The 19,826-nt window shown below is 43.7% G+C and overlaps 1 protein-coding gene across 17 annotated transcripts in view; it reads left to right on the forward strand.

Moving 5' to 3' along the window:
* The window catches only part of LDLRAD4 (low density lipoprotein receptor class A domain containing 4), a 452,644-nt gene that overhangs the window by 421,417 nt on the left and 11,401 nt on the right, over positions 1–19,826 (forward strand). For all 17 annotated transcript variants that reach the window (XM_058692803.1, XM_058692798.1, XM_058692808.1 and 14 more), the window contains one exon: positions 2,030–2,184. In XM_058692803.1, coding sequence (XP_058548786.1) covers positions 2,030–2,184 — 155 coding nt within the window. The remainder of the gene's footprint in view (positions 1–2,029; positions 2,185–19,826) is intronic.

Raw genomic sequence — 19,826 nt, forward strand, 5'->3', positions numbered from 1 at the left:
GGGTGTGTCCAGAACAATGACAGCAATGCAAGGTGGGGGTGAGGTGGAGAGCGCAGCACCTGGGCCTCACCGACAGCCAGGCTTCTCTGTCAGCCATGCCCATGAGATCCACCCTTTCACTGCCCACTAGGGCTGTACTCAGCAAGCCCACCCGGCCACAGCCACTTAGCACACTGGCATGGCAGTTCGGTTCCCCCATACTCAGCTCTCCATTCTCCAGGGTGCATATTTGGGCCAACCCCACGGTAGGTGCAGGTGTAGTCCAGCCAGGTCCAGCAAGCATGTATGTACATCTTTGTCCCTCGGGTATTTAGAGGCCGAAGGCAGGAGTGGAGGGGTAGTGTCACAGGACAGGACATGGTGGGATCCAGGAACACCCTCCATTTACTCCCATGCCAGTTCCAGCCCTTCTGTTTCCAGAGTATGGATGGTGGGGGCACATAGGTGAGATTTGGTGGGGAGGGTGTTACCCCAGTCCTTTCCTGCATCATCCCAAATGTGAGCCCATACAGTGAGAGATAACACCTCCCCACTGGCTATCAGCCTGGGTCCTGCAGCAAGAGCATGTGTGTGTGTGTGTGTGTGTGTGTGTGTGTGTGTGTGTGTATGCATATGCACGCATGTGCATATGCATGCTCTGTATGTATGTATATCCACATCTGTGTGTATTCAAACACATGCATACATGTGTGTATATGTGTACATGAATGCAACATGCCCATGTGTGTACATGTGTGTTGCTGTGCTCATGTGTATACATGCATGTGTGTATGTGTAGGGTGTATGCATGTGTGTGTTACTGGTTCCAGGCAGTAACACAATTGACAGAGCTCTCCCCTTTTTCTTGCTCTTCATTAAACCCCACATTTCCCCACCTCACAGCAAAGTTGTGTGCTGTCTTCCTCACGATCTTCAGAGCCTCTCACTCTTTAAGTTGACACCCCTACACAATCACTTCCTTTGATTGTGTGGGGAGACTCAGGAAGACAGGTGGGCAACACACAGCAAGGCAGTGCTAGAAAGCAGGAAATGTGTGTTCTAGGGTTGACCTTGAGCAATGGGACTCTGCTTCCTCCCTGCAAAACTGAAGGACTTGAATTGCCCATCTTTAATTGCCAACTCATTGCGCTGTTTTGCTAGAAGTAATTCCATAGCACTGTACTAGAATGTGAAGCGTGTGCTAATGGCAGTTAGAAAAGCCTTTGTAATGGCAGTGTCAGGAACCTGGTTTCCGACTGCTCATAAAATATGGTGTCTGCAGGATTAGAGACAGTGGAGATGTGTTTTCTAAATTACCTCCAAAGGCAAAGTAAAGGAGGCAAAGGAGTAAAGGAGGTTGGAGCTTTTTATCAATATATTATCCCTTCAGTATAATGTGTAGATTCTGTGTGGATGTGCTTTGGGAAATGTGACTCAACCATAAAGATGGGGTTAACTTTCCTGGAGAGATTACACTGGGAGGAGCAGCTTCAGTTTTGTGAGACTTTCTTACCTCCCCTGGGTGGCAGGGCCATCTGGCAGGACCAGCAATCAGATGTTGGAGAGGTGACTGCACTCCTGGACCCGCCTGCCCAGGGCAAAGGGGCAGCGTGCAGCGGCCAGCTGGTGGTCTGCACACTGGGCTAGATATTCGAGTTCCATGTGTGAATGGGGTCAGTTACAACACAGCCCCTCTAGAGGTCTTGTAGAGCCAACAGAATACGTTTTCCTAAGGCCCTACTCATTATAAAATTTGCAAAGACAAGGTTTGTCTGAGCACCATGCTTGGGCTGAACACCAGAAGCCTACTGGAAGGAGCCTCATGCCTGGGTCTCTCTTTCTTCAAATGTTATTCAACTGTTTGTGCTTGTGTGTGTGTGTGTGTGTGTCTGACAATGGTCTTGGGCAGCAGGCCTGGGGAAAAATAGTTTGTCTCTGGGAGGACCAGGTGCTTGCAAGAAGCACTTGGTGACTGGTGGGTGTGTTGTTTAGGGAACTGGGTGACTGCACAGGGGATATGTCGCTAATATGCCTTCCCTTTCCATCGCAGCGGAGCTGGAGTTTGCCCAGATCATCATCATCGTCGTGGTGGTCACGGTGATGGTTGTGGTCATTGTCTGCCTACTGAATCACTACAAAGTCTCCACACGGTCCTTCATCAACCGTCCACATCCAAGCAGGAGGCAGGAGGACGGGTCACAACCGGTAAGTGTGGCCTGAGCCTCTCGGTGCTGCCTAGGCCTCTGTTTCGGGCTCCAAATAGGCTGGGTGCCAGTAAGAGCCCCAAAGCGGGACGGCCTCTTGAACCCACCTGCTATGGTCCAAAGCATTGAAAACTCTATGGAAGGTTCTGATACTTCAAGAAAAGCATGTGCGTCATGAGAATTCTGCTCAGTGAGTCCTCACAAACTAAAGACACCTGTGTAACCACTAAGAAAAGAGATAGGACCAGCCCCCAGGAACACACTCTGGCCGTACTCCTAGGCCTGCCCCCCACAAGGTCACAACTACCTGCACAGCTGTCTGCACAGATTAGTTTTACCTGCTTCTAAACAATATGTTTAACAATAGAATCATACAGTAGGTGTTCTTTTGTGTTTGGCTTCTTTCACTAAATCACCCATGCTGTTACATGGAGACCTGTTTTGAAAACTGGCCCTGGAGGTGTCCGGTGATCCTTAATGCATTTGTGCAGCACTACCTGCATCTGTAAGACGTCACTTGTCTGAGATCAGCAGCATGGCAGGTGTGGGCAAGCTAGAAGTGGCAGGACAGCAGGGCCTCAGGGCCTCCTCAAGTGGATCAGGCTGGGCCGGGCTATGTAAGGGACTCACAGAACAGCCCACAGTAAGGCTCTACAGGTTGTTCTTTTTACAGTTTCTGGCTACTTCTTGCCCTGAGTCACTCCTCTGGAAAATAAAATACATATTCAGTTAAACCGATCTGTGCTCTGCGCTTACGAGGCAAAAGGCCACTGGCACTTTTTATTCTGAGCTGCTTTTACAATCTGTGATTTTCGTGGCCTCCAGTGAAAGGCTTGGGAATGTGAGTTTAGACAATTACAAGTTCTTGGTTTTCTGGTGGGCAAAAATGATACTGGATACTCAGCCCCTCAGGGCATGTGTCAGGACCAGGGAGGTCTGGTAACTGGCCTAGGGAGGCCATCACGGGTTCTGGCAGGTATAGGAGAGTGGCTACTGGGCTCAGGGCCCCTGGACCCCTCAGGAGGGCAGGGTCACAGTTCATCAGGGCTGCAGAGTTGCTCAGTGACCCATCTGCTCTGCTGTCCTCATGGGAGGAACTGAGGTTTGCTGGGCATTCTGTGTCTGTGGCAGGCAGGGAGAGAGGGAAGGGATGGGACTGCTGTGCACCACCCGTCAGACTCACAGAGATGAGACAGGATGCCATGGGGCTATGGGGAGCAGTCCTGAGAAAGAACCCCTTTCTCCCTCTTGCTTTCCCTTGTCCTCTGCTGTCCCCTTCCTTTGTCTCTCTGGGTCCCCAGTTGGGCCCACTAGCCTCCTCCGGCCCTATTAACATGGCTTTCCTCACAGCATGACAGTTTCCCTGTGGTCCCGGGCCCTTTGTCATCCCAGCAGTCTGGTAACTGAGGGGTCCAGACTCACTGAACGCTGGTGTCCTGATGCCTATAGATTCCCCACTGTTGTATAAGGACAGTTCAGTTACCTAAAGGAGAGAACTAACTCTTCTGAAGTTCTGAGCACAGAATATACACAACTCCCCTGAGTTTAAAGGGAGAGGACAGAGAGAAAATCATACTCACAGCAACAGTTTCAGAACTGCAAAAGGATGAGCCATCACTGCTTTGCCTAAGCCTTAATGCAAAGACTGGAAATGCTGACTCCAGCCTTGGGGGAAAGAGGAAAACTATCCATATTCATTGTCATCAATAGATAGCTCTCAAGTTTCTATGATGTACCTGCCATGAATTTACCCAAGTTCCCTGCCTTAGGCTTTCTGTTCCAATGCCTGAGGTATTTGGAGTCACTGCACACAGGGAACTCAGAATGCTTTTCTTATGCCTATCCTGGGTCCCCACCCACCTCTGTCCTCCCCACATATTTGCTTTGGGGATCATCTTGCTTCTACCTGATTCACCTTGCTTGGTGAAGTGGCTCCTTCTTCCACTCCTCAGTACATATATGGCCATTCCTGCTGTCACTGCCCCCATCCATGTATCCTCAAATTGCCCATGGGTCTGCTCCTCAGACTGGGAGCTCCATGACCCAGTCATGTGATGGGACAGGTACACACACAATTATACCCTTACCAGCAAAGAGGTTGCAGCAGGATGACAATTTTACAAAGGCAGGAAAGTGAAATTTTAAGTTTGTTTTAATCAGAACATGTCTTCTGTTTCATTTGGGAATGGCTTTGAGTGGGGCGCCTGGGTGGCTCAGTTGGGCATCCAACCCTTGATTTCGGCTCACGTCATGATCGTCATGGTTCATGGGATCAAGCCTTGCATTGGGGGTCTATGCTGGCAGCATGGAGCCTGCTTGGGATTCTTTCTGTCTCTCCTTCTCTCTGCCTCTCTTCCACACTCATGTGCGTGTGCACTCTCTCTTTCAAAATAAATAAACTTTTTTTTTTTTTAAAAAGGGAATGGGTTTGTGTCAAGGCCTCTTCCTGGGGCAGTGGCTTACCTGTGTCCACCCTGTTCCAGGACTTCTTGGGCAACATTGCCTCCATTTCTTGACATTGAAAAGATAATTAAGTGATTTTTAGATGCCCCTTCAGGGCTATACAGCAAGTGAAGATAATCAGTATCTAGTGATTGTGTCTGCAGAGGTCTTTATCACGCTCTGTGCCTAATTTTGTTAATAACGTCTGAAAGTTTTACCCCTGAGAGCTGGACCCTCGTTCTGAAATGCAGGCTGCACACAGCTTAGGGTTCAACTTCTTGTTGCTACTATACTATTTTTTCTTTTCTTTGAGTGGCCCAGCACTGACTGGCTGCTGTTGCTTCTCAAAGCTTGGATTTTCCTCCTCAATAAAATGAGAATATGGATATTGCAAAACTTAGCAATGCACTGTGTTCACCATTTCAAAAAAAATTTTTTTAACGTTTATTTATTTTTGAGACAGAGAGAGACAGAGCATGAATGTGTTCACCATTTCAAACTCAAGATGTGTTTTAACACAGTGACCAGAGACCATTCAGGCCCAGTCTGTAGCTCCATATCATGACTAGGACTATTGGCCTAATGTATAGTCCAAAGAGAGAGGAGAGAGAGTGAGAAAAAAAACCTTACTTTTCTTCTGAACACAAATACAAATGTAGACAGCACTGTGGGCCACTTACACTCTTTCTCTCTACCCAGGAATGTGCCGCCAACCAGGCTTCTTGCCTCCTACTTGTCTACCTCTCCTCCCTAATGCCTTTATAAGGCATAAGGAAGAAATGCTGCTTCCCTTAGTACAGTACTGGGAGAGCAGTTGATTAATATACACTCATGGTTCCCAATTGGAGTGATTATGCCCCCTAGGGGACATTTGACAACATTGAGAGCCATTTTTGGTTGTCATAATTAGGGGATGCTACAGGGATGCTCTAAACATCCTGGAATGCACAGGGTAGCCCCCGCAACAAGGAACTATCTGACCCTAAATGTCAGTAGTGCCGAAGTAGAGAACCTCTAATCTCACTAGTGTTGAATGCCATCCTTCCTAGAGGTGCTTTGCTGTTCAAAGAGGTTGCCTATTAACATAAGTGGATCTCTCATGGCTGGCTCTGAGGTTTCAACAGAGAGAAGAGTACACTTCCCAGAGGCTTGGCAGAAAGTGTTGGGGGTCCCTTGCATGATCAGAGGGTCCTGGTTGGAGACTCTGCCTTGGGAATAGTTTCCCCTACCCATTTCTACTTTCCTTTGTTCATTCAGTCATTCACTGGACATGAACCAGACATTGAGCAAAATAATGAAGGAACAATGTGAGGTTTCCTTGCCCCTGACCCTCCCTGCTACCATCAGCAGCATCCAGATGGCTAATTCTACTTGGCATTTTCTCAATCTTAATTGGGAGAGGCTAGGGATCTCCAGTGGCCATTTGTATATATCAAGTGGCTGTTGGCTATAGGAGGAGTCTGGGATGGGGCGTGAGGACTCAGCATGAGAAAGGAAGGCTCTGCTCTTACTGACAGAGCTCATCGCTGACAGCCTCCTGGGTTCCCAGTGGCATTGTGCATATTTGTACTCCTTGGGGGAAAGGTGACTGGTGAAGATGGATGCCTTTGTGGTTACTGCTGTCTGTGTGGTTTCATGCCTGTCACTAGAACACCTGAGGGCTACTGAAACACCTTTCCCGATGTCAGCATCTAAATCCCACTTTCCCTGGAGCCTGAATGGTGGGGCTGCAGTACCCTCTAGTTGGCAGCTTGTGGCTGTGGAATGCCCCTTCCAGCCTCACCTGGGTGAGCATCTCATGGTCTGAGCCTGTCATTGCTGACATCCCCTCACTTCTGGGAGCCTTTTAGCCCCATTTGTTCTAAAACCATGTGAGGTCTCCATGAGCATGTTAGTAAAAGGTGTATTTATTTATTTATTTATTTATTTATTTATTTATTTTTAAATATTTATTTATTTTTGGGAGAGAGAGACAGAGAGAGAGAGCAAGCTTGTGCAGGCGAGAGCAGGGAGAGACAAAGAGAGAGGAAAGAGAGAATCCCAAGCAGGTTCTGCGACATCAGCACAGAGCCCTGCGACATCAGCACAGAGCCCAATGTGGGGCTTGATCTCACAAATTGCAAGATCATGACCTGAGCCGAAATCAAGAGTCAGATGCTTAACTGACTAAATCACCCAGGTGCCCAAAAGGTATATTTATTTTAAACTTGTGAGAAGGGCTGTGCATCTAATTTATCAACTTCTATGTGATTTGGTTTAACACTTTGTTAAGTTTATTTTTATATATTTCTTCCAGAAGACTTGCTAGTCAAGATTAAAAAATAAAGGACAATAGTTGGATTTTGTTTTCAAGGAAGAGGTTGTACATGTAGATGTTCTGATTTGACTGAGGAAATTTCACTGCCAAGATGTGTGCTGCCCCTCTGCTCACTGATGATTTGCACTTCAACCAAAGGGAAAAGCAGAACTGAGGTTAATAAGATAGAATCTTAGCTGTGAATATTCCTAGTTCTCAGGGAGATTCTTCTGGAAAATGGTTGGTTGGAACAGTTCCCCCCTTGGGCCAAATGCCAGGCTCACCCTGATTCTGGGAGGTTTGCTTTGTAAAGTCAAAGACACTTTCATCCCTGACTCCACCACACACACCTTCTTCCTCATGTGACACCCCCTCTCAGGGTCTCCTCTGCCAGTTCCAAGTGTCTTTTGGAAGCACACACTTTCTGTACCAGGTCCCTCTGGCCAAGGAAGGAATGGATGGGAATCTGTATTGGCCCAGGCCAATCAGCCTTCATCACCATGGTGTCTCTGACACACCGTGCCAGGGGAGCCCAGGGACAGGACAATACTGGCCATGAATTTGTTGGTAACAGTCATTTCTGGATAAAATTGAAAAATAGCAACCTAGGCTTAAATCAAGAAAAGTAAATGTTTATCTAATGGCAAAGAGCAGTGAATGGCTTTGTAACATAAATCTCTATGTATTCTTTCTGAGGTAGCCTCAGCTTATTTTTTAGAGCCTGGGTTTATGTGATTTCAGAGCTTTGATACTGTCTAGATCTCTTTTCATTACTTTAGACTGCCAAGTAATAGGAAGACAATAAGGGGGCATAAATATTCCAGACACAGCCCTGAAAGGTATTTGCTTACATCACTGGAGCCTCTCTTACCAGAGCTGGGTGGGCGTGGGGGCATGAGCAGCCTTTTCTGACAGCCTGTAGCCCCACCCAGCAGGGCCACCTGAACCCACCTGGACAGCCCAGGGTGCAGTGGGAAGTGGGCGAGGTCAGAGTGGCCAGCCACTTACTGAGGAGCAGCAGAGGGACAGAACCTTTTTACTTAGCTGTATGAACTGTATGAAATTGTAGCGCTTCAGCCATTGGACCTATAAAAGCAGCAATTTCAATTAAAAAATTCATGGAAGGAGTCATGTCAAGCATTTCTTCCTTAGGAACCGCTACAGGGATTAAATCAGGAAAATACAGGTGCCTCAGCCTCCCTGTGGAGACAGAGCAGCGCCAAGCCAGCACTCAGCACAGTCTGTGCTGCACCAGCTCCAGGGGGAGATGCAGGTGGGATGCTGGGAAGGAGGCCGCTTGTTTTGTCCCCTGGTGTTTGGAAGGAGGACATGACTGCAGTGACCAGTACAGAAGCTGGAGTTCTTCTGATCCAAAGTGTCCCAGTATAGGGGAAGTCCACACCCAGAGACTCTCCTTACAGCTGTTGCAGACTCGGCTTAAGATGTGGCCAGTGTGTATGGTTTGCCCCACAGGGTGTTTTGACAAAACTTGATTGACAGTAACTATTGGGAGATTTCACATAAAAACTGGAGTTTACATTTTCTCTTGAAAAGTCTGCATATCAGGCCTCTATTCCTGCCTCTGGCACTCTCTAAGATGGGACCACAAAGCAGTTGCCAGGCTGAATGGGTTGGTGCTCACCTTTTGACTACGGTTCCATCTCTCTTGGGGGAACCCCCAGTTGTGGGTGCAGTGCCATTGCTACCTATTGCTTTGCACAGTGGTGGTTGTTTTTTAGAGAAAATATATCCTACACTTATGTCTTTATCACAAGGGTGAAAACAAAGATAGACTAAGAGGCCCACTGGTTTCCAGAGAAATGGGAGGGAACTTCTTTGTGGAAGTAAAGATCATTCCTGAAAGATTAGACATTCAACCAAGTATGTCTGGGCCAGCAGAGTCCAGTGTCTCCTTTGCCCAAATGGATGTGTTTGTTCTGGACCCTGCAGTTCAGTCCAGGCCCCAGAGCAAGGCAGTCTTCTCTGTGGCTGGTGTCTGTGGCCAAGAGAGTAGAGGTGACTGTGGGCTCCTCTTGTTGGCCTTGGGAGCAGGGGTGGCTTGAGAATGGGCAGTTCTGGACACCCCTAGAAGCAGCTCAGGAATCCACTGCAGTGGCTCAGAAGTCACCATGCTTGAAAAGCCCACAGGCTGTGTCCTGGGCCCAATGAAGGGTTCAGGGAGTCAGGGGAGTCACCACACACACAGTTCATTCCCACAATGACTAAAGAGCTAGACTGCTGTGTACCTGCCTTTTCTCATTTCTACTTAGGTTTAGAAAAGCATTTAGAAAAACATTTCTAAAATGATAGAAATGAACTATTTTCAGTAAGGTGCGAAAAAAAAAAAGAACTAAAGGGCTTGATGAGGCAGTTATAATAGGCATGTCTCTGACACTCCAGACTACAGAAAAGAGAGCCCCTCTGGCTTTATTTAGCATCAGATTGAGATGAAAGATGGCAGGGGATAGTTTCTCTGTGGGTGAGGGAGATTCTTGCTGCACTGTGAGACCGGGGGTATTTGTTGTCAACTTTGTCCCATAACAATTCTCCATTATTTCATGAGCCACTGAAACTACATTTCCTGATGTCACAGGGACTGCAAGAGGTAGGTGAGCACCTACTGTAAACTCCAAGCACAGATTTCCTCTTGGCAGTCAAGCCGTTTTCTCCCTGAATAAGTGAGGATGCAGTCAAGCCACCAGACTGGTCATTTAAAAGGCTTTACCCTTTGGTGTATCTGATTGAAGCATTGGAAGATAGATAATTTTAACAGCTTCAGAGTGAGAATGTCTCCCTTCAAGTAAGAGAAACAGGAGGCCAAGTTGCTAGCAAAAATTGGATCAGGTTGCTGGGCCACAGCTGTTAATATAGCAGATTCTCATCTGAACAAAAGTAGAAAGACCTTTTCAATGGCCAAGATTTGTCTTTGTAGCAATGCGAGTAGCACAGATTGTCCCTCCACTGTTGTTGCCAGTGCTCGGAACAGTTTTGGAATTACCCTCAGAGCTTGCAGGTCATTTTTGGAAATTTTTCAAAGGAAAAATATTTTTTAGTGTCTTGATGGCAAATCTTCCTTTTTCTTATTTGTTCACTGAGGATGGATTTGATTTTTGGTATCAGCCAAACTCCATTTGGAGTTAAGTCTTACAAATGATGAGACTGATCAGACTAACTGATACAATTTTGGTGCAAAACCAAGTGTGGCTCAATTAGTAAGACTGATGTTTTCTGAGCTACAAACTGATGCTGTAGAGAAAGGTCAGGAAGGACCCACAGAAAACGAATGGCTTCCTCTGGAGAGGATCTGGGATTGCAGGAGGTGGGCAAAGAGAGCCTGGTTTGTGTGTTAAAAGTTTTGTGGTTAGGGGGCTCCTGGGTGGCTCAGTTGGTTAAGCTTCTGACTTTGGCTCAGGTCATGATTTCGTGATTTGTCAGTTCAAGCCCTGCTTCGGGCTCTGTGCTGATAGCTGGGAGCCTGCTTCTGTGTCTCCCTCTGTCTATGCCCCTCCCCCGTTCATGTTCTGTCTCTCTATTTAAAAAAAATAAAATAAAATAAAAACTTTTATGGTAAGGATGTATTTGTGTATTACATTTGGAATTAAAAAAACATTCTCTGCTCACATAAACTGATGCTGAAGACAACTGCAATAATGTTCTGAGCATCTATAGACTATTAAGGTAACTGATTTGAGCTGGTTTGTGCTGTGACAAAAAGCATGCTAAAATCAGATTTTTAAGTAAAATTGATGAAAATTTTAAGAGACAAATTTTAGTCATGTTTTAGATAGACAATATAGCTTAATAATCTAATGATAAAGGTTATTTGTTTATACTTAGTCCTTAGAAATTGGTGCAAATTGTTCTGGGGAAAGAAGAGTTCTCTAAATCATTCTAATTCTGTGGCCTTTGTTGAGGATGCTCCCCGGAACTGTCAAAAGACACCAAGGGAAGTAGCTGGGTTCTGGCTCTGTATCAATCCCCTACCAGCTCTATGACCTTGGGAAAAGCATTTGCCCTGTTTCTAGTCTTACTCTCACAAAAGAGGAGGTGATTTAGCCGATGCTGAATAGCATGTAGTTCCACACTTCTCTGTTGCCCTGGGTTTTCTAATTCCCAGGCTGGTTTCTCTCCAGGTCTAATTGCTCATTCTCCCCCAGCACCAAGCCCAGGACAGGGACCTGTGTGGCTCCTTTTCTGCTTGCTCAGGACTATAGATCTCCCTGATCCATTGTATTGTTCTGGAAATATAAAGGATTCCCTTTTCTTCCCAGCAGATCTTCCTGGATGAATTGTGTTTCTCTTAAGGGATGTGCCCTAGATTGAGCAGTTGGGAAGGACATTTTAAGTCTTGAAAATAAGTCTGATGGTGGATTCCCAAGGAGGAATAGTGGGGGAAGTCCTGGGGAGAATAGTTATTGATACCCAGAGGTATCACCTTTGCATCTAAGTTGTTACTGCCATCTAGAGTGGAAAGACAGTAATACTAAATACTAAAGTATTTGGATGGTGGAGAGGCTGTGTGAGGAAAAGGAAGAAATGAGAGAAAATGTATTTTTCCAGATGGTAAAGGTGTTGCTGAATATCCAAAGATGAGTTTTACCTATGCTTTGAAGTTCTCACCCTGGGACAAGGAGAAAATATATTTCCAAATATTTGAGGGCATACAATACTTTTCATTCACTGAGCCCTTTGGTACAAGACAATATCCAGCAATGGCCTTGCTTTACCACAAACTGGCTGTCACCTCCAGTGAACAGTATAAATCTAAATCATATCTAAAATGAGGGATGACTGGCTTAGATCAGAGGCCTTCAGATGGTTTGTAACCCTGAAGAACAATAAGAAACACATTTTATATCATAATCCACGATACACAACTAAGGCAGAAATTTTGCAAAACAATACTTACAATGTACTCAGGCATTATCTATTCTGTTTCAGTTTTTTGGAATACTGGTTGTGACCCACTTAAATTGATTTTCCAGTTCTCTAAGAGGCTGCAACTCACGGTTTGAAAAACACTTTTTAAAAGGTATTTCCAGTTTCACAGAGAGCTTATTGTTTCCAGTCCCTAAATCTGATTCCTGTTGTCCTCTGTATGTGGTAAGGAAAGTTTAGCTGAAAGCATAAAACTAAGAAGGTTCATAAGGTCATAGGAGTGGCCTTACACATGGATGCAAGGCAGCAGGCTTTAGCTGCAGCTCACAGCAGAAGCCCCAGTAAGTCATGGTCACATCTGTCTCTTTTAATGCTATAAATGTTGTATCTTTTGGATGGAAAAAGATCCAAAAGATAAAGAAATGAAAAAGATTATAAAAGAGTACTATGAATAAGTTGAAATGGACAGATTCCTAGAAACATACCCTACTAAGATTGACTCATGAAGAAATAGAAAATCTGAATAGATCTGTAACTAGTAAGGAGGTTGAATCAATATTCAAAACCTCACAACAAAGAAAATAACCTGGAACAGATGCCTTCATTGTTAATTCTACCACACATTTAAAGAAGAATTAATCCAATCTTTCTCAAACTCTTCCAAAAAATTTGAATAGGAGAGAACGCTTTCTCACTGACTCTGTGAAGCCAGCATTTCCCTCAAGCCAAAGACCCAACAGTAAGAGAAAACCATAAACCTATATCCTTTATGAATATTGATACAAAAATCTTCAACAAAATACTAACAAACTGAATTCGGTAGAATACTAAAAGGATTATACACTATGACCAAATGGGGTTTATTTCTCTAATGCGAGGATGGTTCCACATATGAAAATCAATCAATCTACTGTTCATTAATAGAATGAAGGGGAAAAACTACATGATCATCCCATTGATGCAGAGAAAGTCTTTAAAAGTATTCAACACTTTTTCATGATTACAAACACTCAACAAACTAGAACACAAGGAAACTATTTCAACATAATAAATGCCATTTTTTTGAAAAGCCCACAGCTAACATACTTAATGGTAAAGGAACAAAAACTTTTCCTCTAAGATCAGTAACAAGACAAAATGCATGCTCTCACCGTTTCTATTTCAATATTGTATTTATTGGAAGTTTTAGCCAGAGAAACTCAACAGAAGAAGAGATAAAAGACACTCCAGTTAGAAAGGAAAAATTAAAATTGTCTCTGTTCAGAGATATCATGATTTTATATATAGAAAAACATAAAGATTCCAACAAACAAAAACCTGCTAGAACTAATAAACAAATTGAGCAAAGTTGCAGGATACAAAAATCAATATGGAAAAATCAGTTGCTACTTGACACTAACAATGAACAATCTGGAAAGGAAATTAAGAAATCAATTCCATTAAAAGCATCAAAAAGAATAACATACTTAGGAATAAACCTAACTAAGGAGGTGAAAGATTTGTACACTGAAAACTATACAACGTTGCTGAAAGAATTTAGACACAAATGGAAGACATCTTGTGTTCATGGATTGGAAGACTTGATATTTTTTAAATGTCAGTACTACCCAAAGCAATCTACAGATTCAGTGCAGTTCCTATCAATAATGTTTTTTTGCAGAAAAAAAAAAGTCCATCCTAAAATTCATATTCTATCTCAGGGGAGGTAGCTACACCACCCCCCCCCCCCCAACCATAGCCAAAATGATATTGAGAAAGAATAACAAAGTTGGAAGTCTCACACTTCTTGGTTTCAAAACTTATTACACAGCTAGAGTAAAAAAACAAAAACAAAAACAAACAAACAAAAAAAAACAATGTGGTACTGGCATAAAGACAGATTTATAGACCAATGGAATAGAATAGAGAGCCCAGAAATAAACTCTCCCATATATGGTCAAATGATTTTTGACAAGGGTGCCAAGACCATATTCAAGGAAAAAGGACAGTCTTTTAAAAAATGGTGTTGGAATGGGCACCTGAGTGGCTCAGTTGGTTGAGCGTCTGACTTCGGCTCAGGTGATCTTGCAGTCAGTGAGTTTGAGCCCCACATCAGGCTCTGTGCTGACAGCTCAGAGCCTGGAGCCTGCTTTGAATTCTGTGTCTCCCTCTCTCTCTGCCCCTCCCCCATTTGTGCTCTGTCTCTCTCTGTCTCTCAAAAATAAATAATTGTAAAAAAAATTTTTTTTTAATGGTGCTGGAAAAACTGGGTGTCCACATTCAAAATAATGACATTGAATACTTACCATCTTATACCATATACAAAAAAATCATCTCAGAATGTTCCAAAAACCTAAATGTAAGAGCTAAAGCCATGAAACTCTTAAAGAAAACAAGAGAAGAGGTTCCTGGGTGGCTCAGTCGGTTAAGCATCCGACTTCAGCTCAGGTCATGATCTCACAGCTTGTGGGTTTGAGCACTGCGTTGGGCTTTATGCTGACAGCTCAGAGCCTGGAGCCTGCTTTGGATTGTGTCTCCCTTTCTCTCTCTGCCCCTCCCCTGCTCACTTGCTCTCTCTCTCTCTCTCTCTCTCTCAAAAATAACAAATAAACTGGGGCGCCTGGGTGGCTCAGTCGGTTAAGCGTCCGACTTCAGCTCAGGTCACGATCTCACGGTCCGTGAGTTCGAGCCCCGCGTCGGGCTCTGGGCTGATGGCTCAGAGCCTGGAGCCTGTTTCGGATTCTGTGTCTCCCTCTCTCTCTGCCCTTCCCCCGTTCATGCTCTGTCTCTCTCTGTCTCAAAAATAAATAAACGTTAAAAAAAAATTAAAAAAAAATAACAAATAAATGTTTAAAAAAAAGAAAACAAGGGAAAATTTTCATAAAACTGGGCTTGGCAATGATTTCTTGGATATGACACCAAAAACACAGGCAACAACAAAAAAAATAGATAAATTAGAATTCAAAAATTCAGAAGTTGTTCATCAAAGGAAGTTGTTCACTGCCCAGAGAGGGAAAGGCAAGTCACAGAATGAGAAAAAATATTTGCAAATCATATAGTATCAAGAATATATAGGGGCACCTGGGTGGCTCAGTCAGTTGAGTGTCTGACTTCGGCTCAGGTCATGACCTCACAGTTTGTGAGTTCAAGCCCCGGATCAGGCCCTGTGCTGACAGCTCAAAGCCTGGAGCCTGCTTCCAATTCTGTGTCTGCCCCTCCTCTGCTCATGCTCTCAAAAATAAATAAACATTAAAAAAATTAAAAAAAAAAGAATATATAAAGAACTCCTACAATTCAACAAGAAAATAATAGACAACCCAATTTAAAAATAGGCAAAGGACTTGAATAGACATTTCTTCAGCGAAGATATCCAACAAGCACACTGAGAAGAGCTCAATATCACTAATTGTGATGATAATTTTATGTGTTGACTTGACTGGGCTAAGCAATGCCAAAATAACTAATAGAACATTACGTTTGGATGTGTCTGTGAGAGTAATTCTGGAAGAGATGAACATTTGACTCAGTTGACTGAGAAAAGAAAATCTGTCCTCCCCAGTGTGAGCAGGCATCATCCAATCCCTGGTGGGCTCGAATAGAACAAAAAGGTGGAGGAAGGGTAATTTTTCTCTCTTATTGAGCTGGGGGTTACATCTTCTGCCCTTAGACATCAGAGCTCCTGGTTCTTGGGCCTTTGGACTCTAAAACTTAACACTTGTGGCCCCCTGGCTTCTCAGAGCACCAGACTCAGACCAAACTATACTACCAGCTTTCCTTGTTCTCCATCTTGCACATGGAAGATTGTGGGGCTTCTCTGTCTCTAAAACCACATAAACCAATTCCTATAATAAATATCCTCCTTTATGTGTATATATTTATAATGATGTTTCCTACTGGTTTTGTTTCTCTGGAAAGCCTCAAGTTAATACAATAATTATACACAAATCAAAACCAAAAGAAGGCACTACATCATACCCATTGGGAAGGCTGTTATCAAAAACAACCCAGAAAATAACAAGTGTTGGTGAAGATGTGAAGAAATCGGAACGCTGTACATTGCTGCTGAGAAAGTAAAATGGTACTGCTGCTAGTAAAACAGTATGGTGGTTCTTCAAAAAATTAACCTTAGAATTACCATGTGATCCAGCAATTCCACTTGTGGTTAAACACCCAAAATAATTAAAAGCAAAGATTCAAAGAGATATTTGTACACCCCTGTTTATAGCAGCATTATTGACAATAGTCAAAAGGTAGAAACAGCCAAAATATCCATCAGTGGATGAATGGAGAAACAAAATATGACACATATCAACAATGGAAATTAGTTAGGTTTAAAAAGGAATGAAATGTGGACACATGCTACTACATAGATGAACCTTAAAGATATTATGCTAAGTGAAAATATTGTATCTGTCCACAAAAGAACAAAAGCAGGATTCCAGTTATGTGAGGTACTGAGAATAGTCAACTTCATAGAGACAGAGAGTAGAATGGTGGTTGCCAGGGGGTCAGGGAGAAAGGAATGGGAAGCTGGTGTTTAATGAGGACAGCATTTCAGTTTGAGAAGATGAATAATTTCTGGAGCTGGATGGTTGTGATAGTTGCACAACAATGAGAATGTACTTCATGCCATAGAACTGCACACTTTTAAATTATGAAGGAAGTAAATTTTATGTTATATATAAAAGAAGACAAGTTGGTCTTGATTTCTGACTCACCACCCATCCCCTAAAATATATCAAATGGTCAGATTTAAAGGGAAAAAATACAGTCGTTGTGTTCCAGATCTGCAAATAACACATCTTGATCTTTTGCATCATAAAGACAATCTTTGGAAGATAGGTGATTATTTTTTATCTTTAACGCAGATGTTTTAGTGTCAAGCAGATTCAACTTAACAGGAAATTTTTCTGTCAGTATGGCTATTCATTCACCAGTGGGAAGGAGGAAAACACAAAGCAAACTTCTCAAGTATAAAGGAGTCTAAGGGGTGCCTGGGTGACTCAGTTGGTTGAGAGTCTGCCCCTTGATCTCAGCTCAGGTCTTGATCTCAGGGTCATGAGTTCAAGCCCTGCGTTGAGCTCCATACTGAGCATGGAACCTACTTACAGAAAATAATAATAAAATAAAAGAGTCTGAAAATACATGTCTTCAAGCCTGCAAGATTTAGGGCTGTCCTATGTCCCTTTTCCATACAGTGTATATTCAGAAGCCCCCCCACTAATGACCAGCTAGTCACCCAGGGTGGTCCAGGGGGTTCAGGTTACTTTTTGTGGATCTAGGCTGAGGGGCACTGTCATGAGTGGAAGCCTCTCCCTTGGCATGTTTCTGCCATCCAAGCTCTGCCCACAGCCTTGCAGATGCAGAACAAAAATGTCACCCTACTCAGAGATGATCAAACATGAGTGAGTGCAACAAATAGCAAAGTACTCATTCACAGTAAAGATTCATTATAGCAAATAAAAGAAGATCCAAGAGAAAATAAGAGCTTATGACCAACTCTCATTCTTTCTGTGTACTGCCTCCCTGCCTTCACCTCATGACACCAGAAGGAGCAGTGTGCAGCAGAGGCAGCCTCTGCTGACGGCTGTACTCATGGTGGTTCCCTCAGAGGGCAGCAGATGCCAGCTGACCTAACGATTGAAGAGCACAGAGAGTCATCGTGCAGCTGTGGGCCTTTGTTCTGTGCAGCGCCTGGGGTTTTGCTGAAACCCAGTGGTGGGAAGTTGTGAGGAAGAACTTTCTGTGAGGGGTCTCATGGGTGATGCTGCTTTTAGGAATCAGCTTCTGACCTTATGAGAAATGTTCTGAAGAAATGTGAGATAAATGCAATTTTGCCTAAGCCTGTCTCATGTGTCCAGCCTTTCCATTCCAAATGCCACCTTTGGTGACAGAGGGTAGCTACGCCTGTGGTGAGCAGAGCCTAATGTACAGAGATGTTGATGTACACGAGATGTACATACCCCTATGCTGTATACCTGAAACTAATGTGACATTGTGTGACAGCTATGATCAAAAAATTATTTTTGAAAAATACAAAATGCCACCTTTGGAATAATCTTGTTAATAAACAAATATGGAAATTTCAATGAACTCATTATTTTAAAAGAGATAACTGAAAATTATCCTCACTTCAGTTGTATATAACAGCAAGTAGCCAATACCTGTGATGTTAAGAGCTACCATTTACTGAAAACTTACATGCAAGGCATAGAACTAAAGAATTTACATATATTGTTATATTTGAGCCTCACAACAACCTCCTTTTACAAATTGGAGACACTAAATAAGCTTACCTGAAGTCACATATTGAAGAGGGGCAGGGCCAGGATTCTGGCCTAGGGCTTTCCCAGCTCAGAGTTCACTTGCTTTTACAGGTCCATATCTCTGTTGATAGCTATGTCATCCATCTGGGTAATATTAAGTTGTCATCAGATAATCGGTCATTACCTTTCTTGTTACAGTGCCTTTGTTCTAGGAAGATAACTAGATGTAACATACATGCAACACACCACACACACACACACTGAGGGACCCAAGGCTCACTTCCTTCACCCCCAAGACTGGATGCCCTTCTTGTAAGCTTCCTGGAGCAAGTGTGACAGTCTCCCATGTGTTGTCCTGCTCAGTTTTAATGTGTGTTACAACTGGTACTGATAATAGATGCAACATGAGTGATTTGAGGGTAATATACCTTAAAAAAAATTAACTAGAATTGATTCAAAGTGATCCTTGAATATCACATTAGGTCACATTCCAGAATGCTTTCTTGAGTGGAACAAAGGGGTGAGAGTGACAGCTTAACCTCGGGTATTGTACAGACAAAACAGGTTGGGGAAACAATCCCCAACATCCATACCATGGGGAAGTGTGGCATAGTGCCTGTTGGGTTATGCACATCATCTCATGTGTTGGGAACAAGACCCCTTGTCAGGAAGTATTTGGTAGATGTATGAGGAAGTAATGAATAAATACTTCCCTTCCTTTTGGTGGGTATTCTAACAAGGAAACAGCTGTAATGGAAGGAATGTGTTTAAGCCTGTATAAAAATATTAGCAAAATTTTATTCCTATTGCTCAAATTTCTATGAACTATTTTAAGAATTATCTTATTTGACAGCTTATTCCAAGTATAGCACCATGTAAAGATACAAGCATTGGCCAAGAACATTAGAGCCTTCATTGTTGAGATAAACATTGGTTCCATAATGAAGATCCAGAAATACTGCCATTTGAGGAGATGCCAACTGTATGATGAGCCCCTTCTCCCTGAAAATGTCACCACTAGTGTTTTGGAGATGAAGAAACAGAGCAGTCCAACCAAGAGGGCCCACATCTTTGAGTTCAATTGGCCATAGCTATCTGAAAAGATAGTACAGGGCCCTTGGAAGACACTGGTCTGGGATCAGATCATAGTCCAAGAACTTCACCTCACCCTCGGGGCAAGAATCAGCAAGGCCAACAGTGTGAGAGTTAGTGCTACTGAGGACAGTCTGGCAATGGCCAGCATGAGACAGCCCGGAGGGGAGTGGCCAGAGCAACTTATGGCATGAGGCCCGAGTGAGGCAAGTTGCTAACCATCAGGTCGGCTGAGATCCAGTGGGATCCAGTCTTTCTAGAATCCTGGCCATCTTCTGGGTCTGGATTCTCCAGGTACCAGCACAGAACTGGAATGACAGCTTTCTGGGCTGTTGATCCTAACCATTTCTACCATAATAGCATCTTGTAGATCTCATAGTTTTAGTGATCTCCTGTATACCATGTGGGTCAAAGGCCTGAAAAATATGTGTCCCGTAAAAGTGAATAATCGTGGGGGCAGGGAATTGTTAGTGAATAGTTAAATAAGTCGTGTCATTATTAAAATATTAATGATGGCAACGAGGGGGGTGGACTGGGGGCCAGGGGCACGGTAAGTGCTGATAACCTCCTCAGCAGAGGAATGTGAGGTTTGGGGAGGAGCTTATGAACTCCACTTCAGACAGATCAGTGCTGGCATTCTGTGGGTATCCAGGAGACGCCCACAGTGGGGCTGGGGAGGGAGGGAGTGGC

This window comes from Neofelis nebulosa, chromosome 11, assembly GCF_028018385.1.
Source record: "Neofelis nebulosa isolate mNeoNeb1 chromosome 11, mNeoNeb1.pri, whole genome shotgun sequence".
In the NCBI taxonomy this organism is placed as follows: Eukaryota; Metazoa; Chordata; class Mammalia; order Carnivora; family Felidae; genus Neofelis; species Neofelis nebulosa.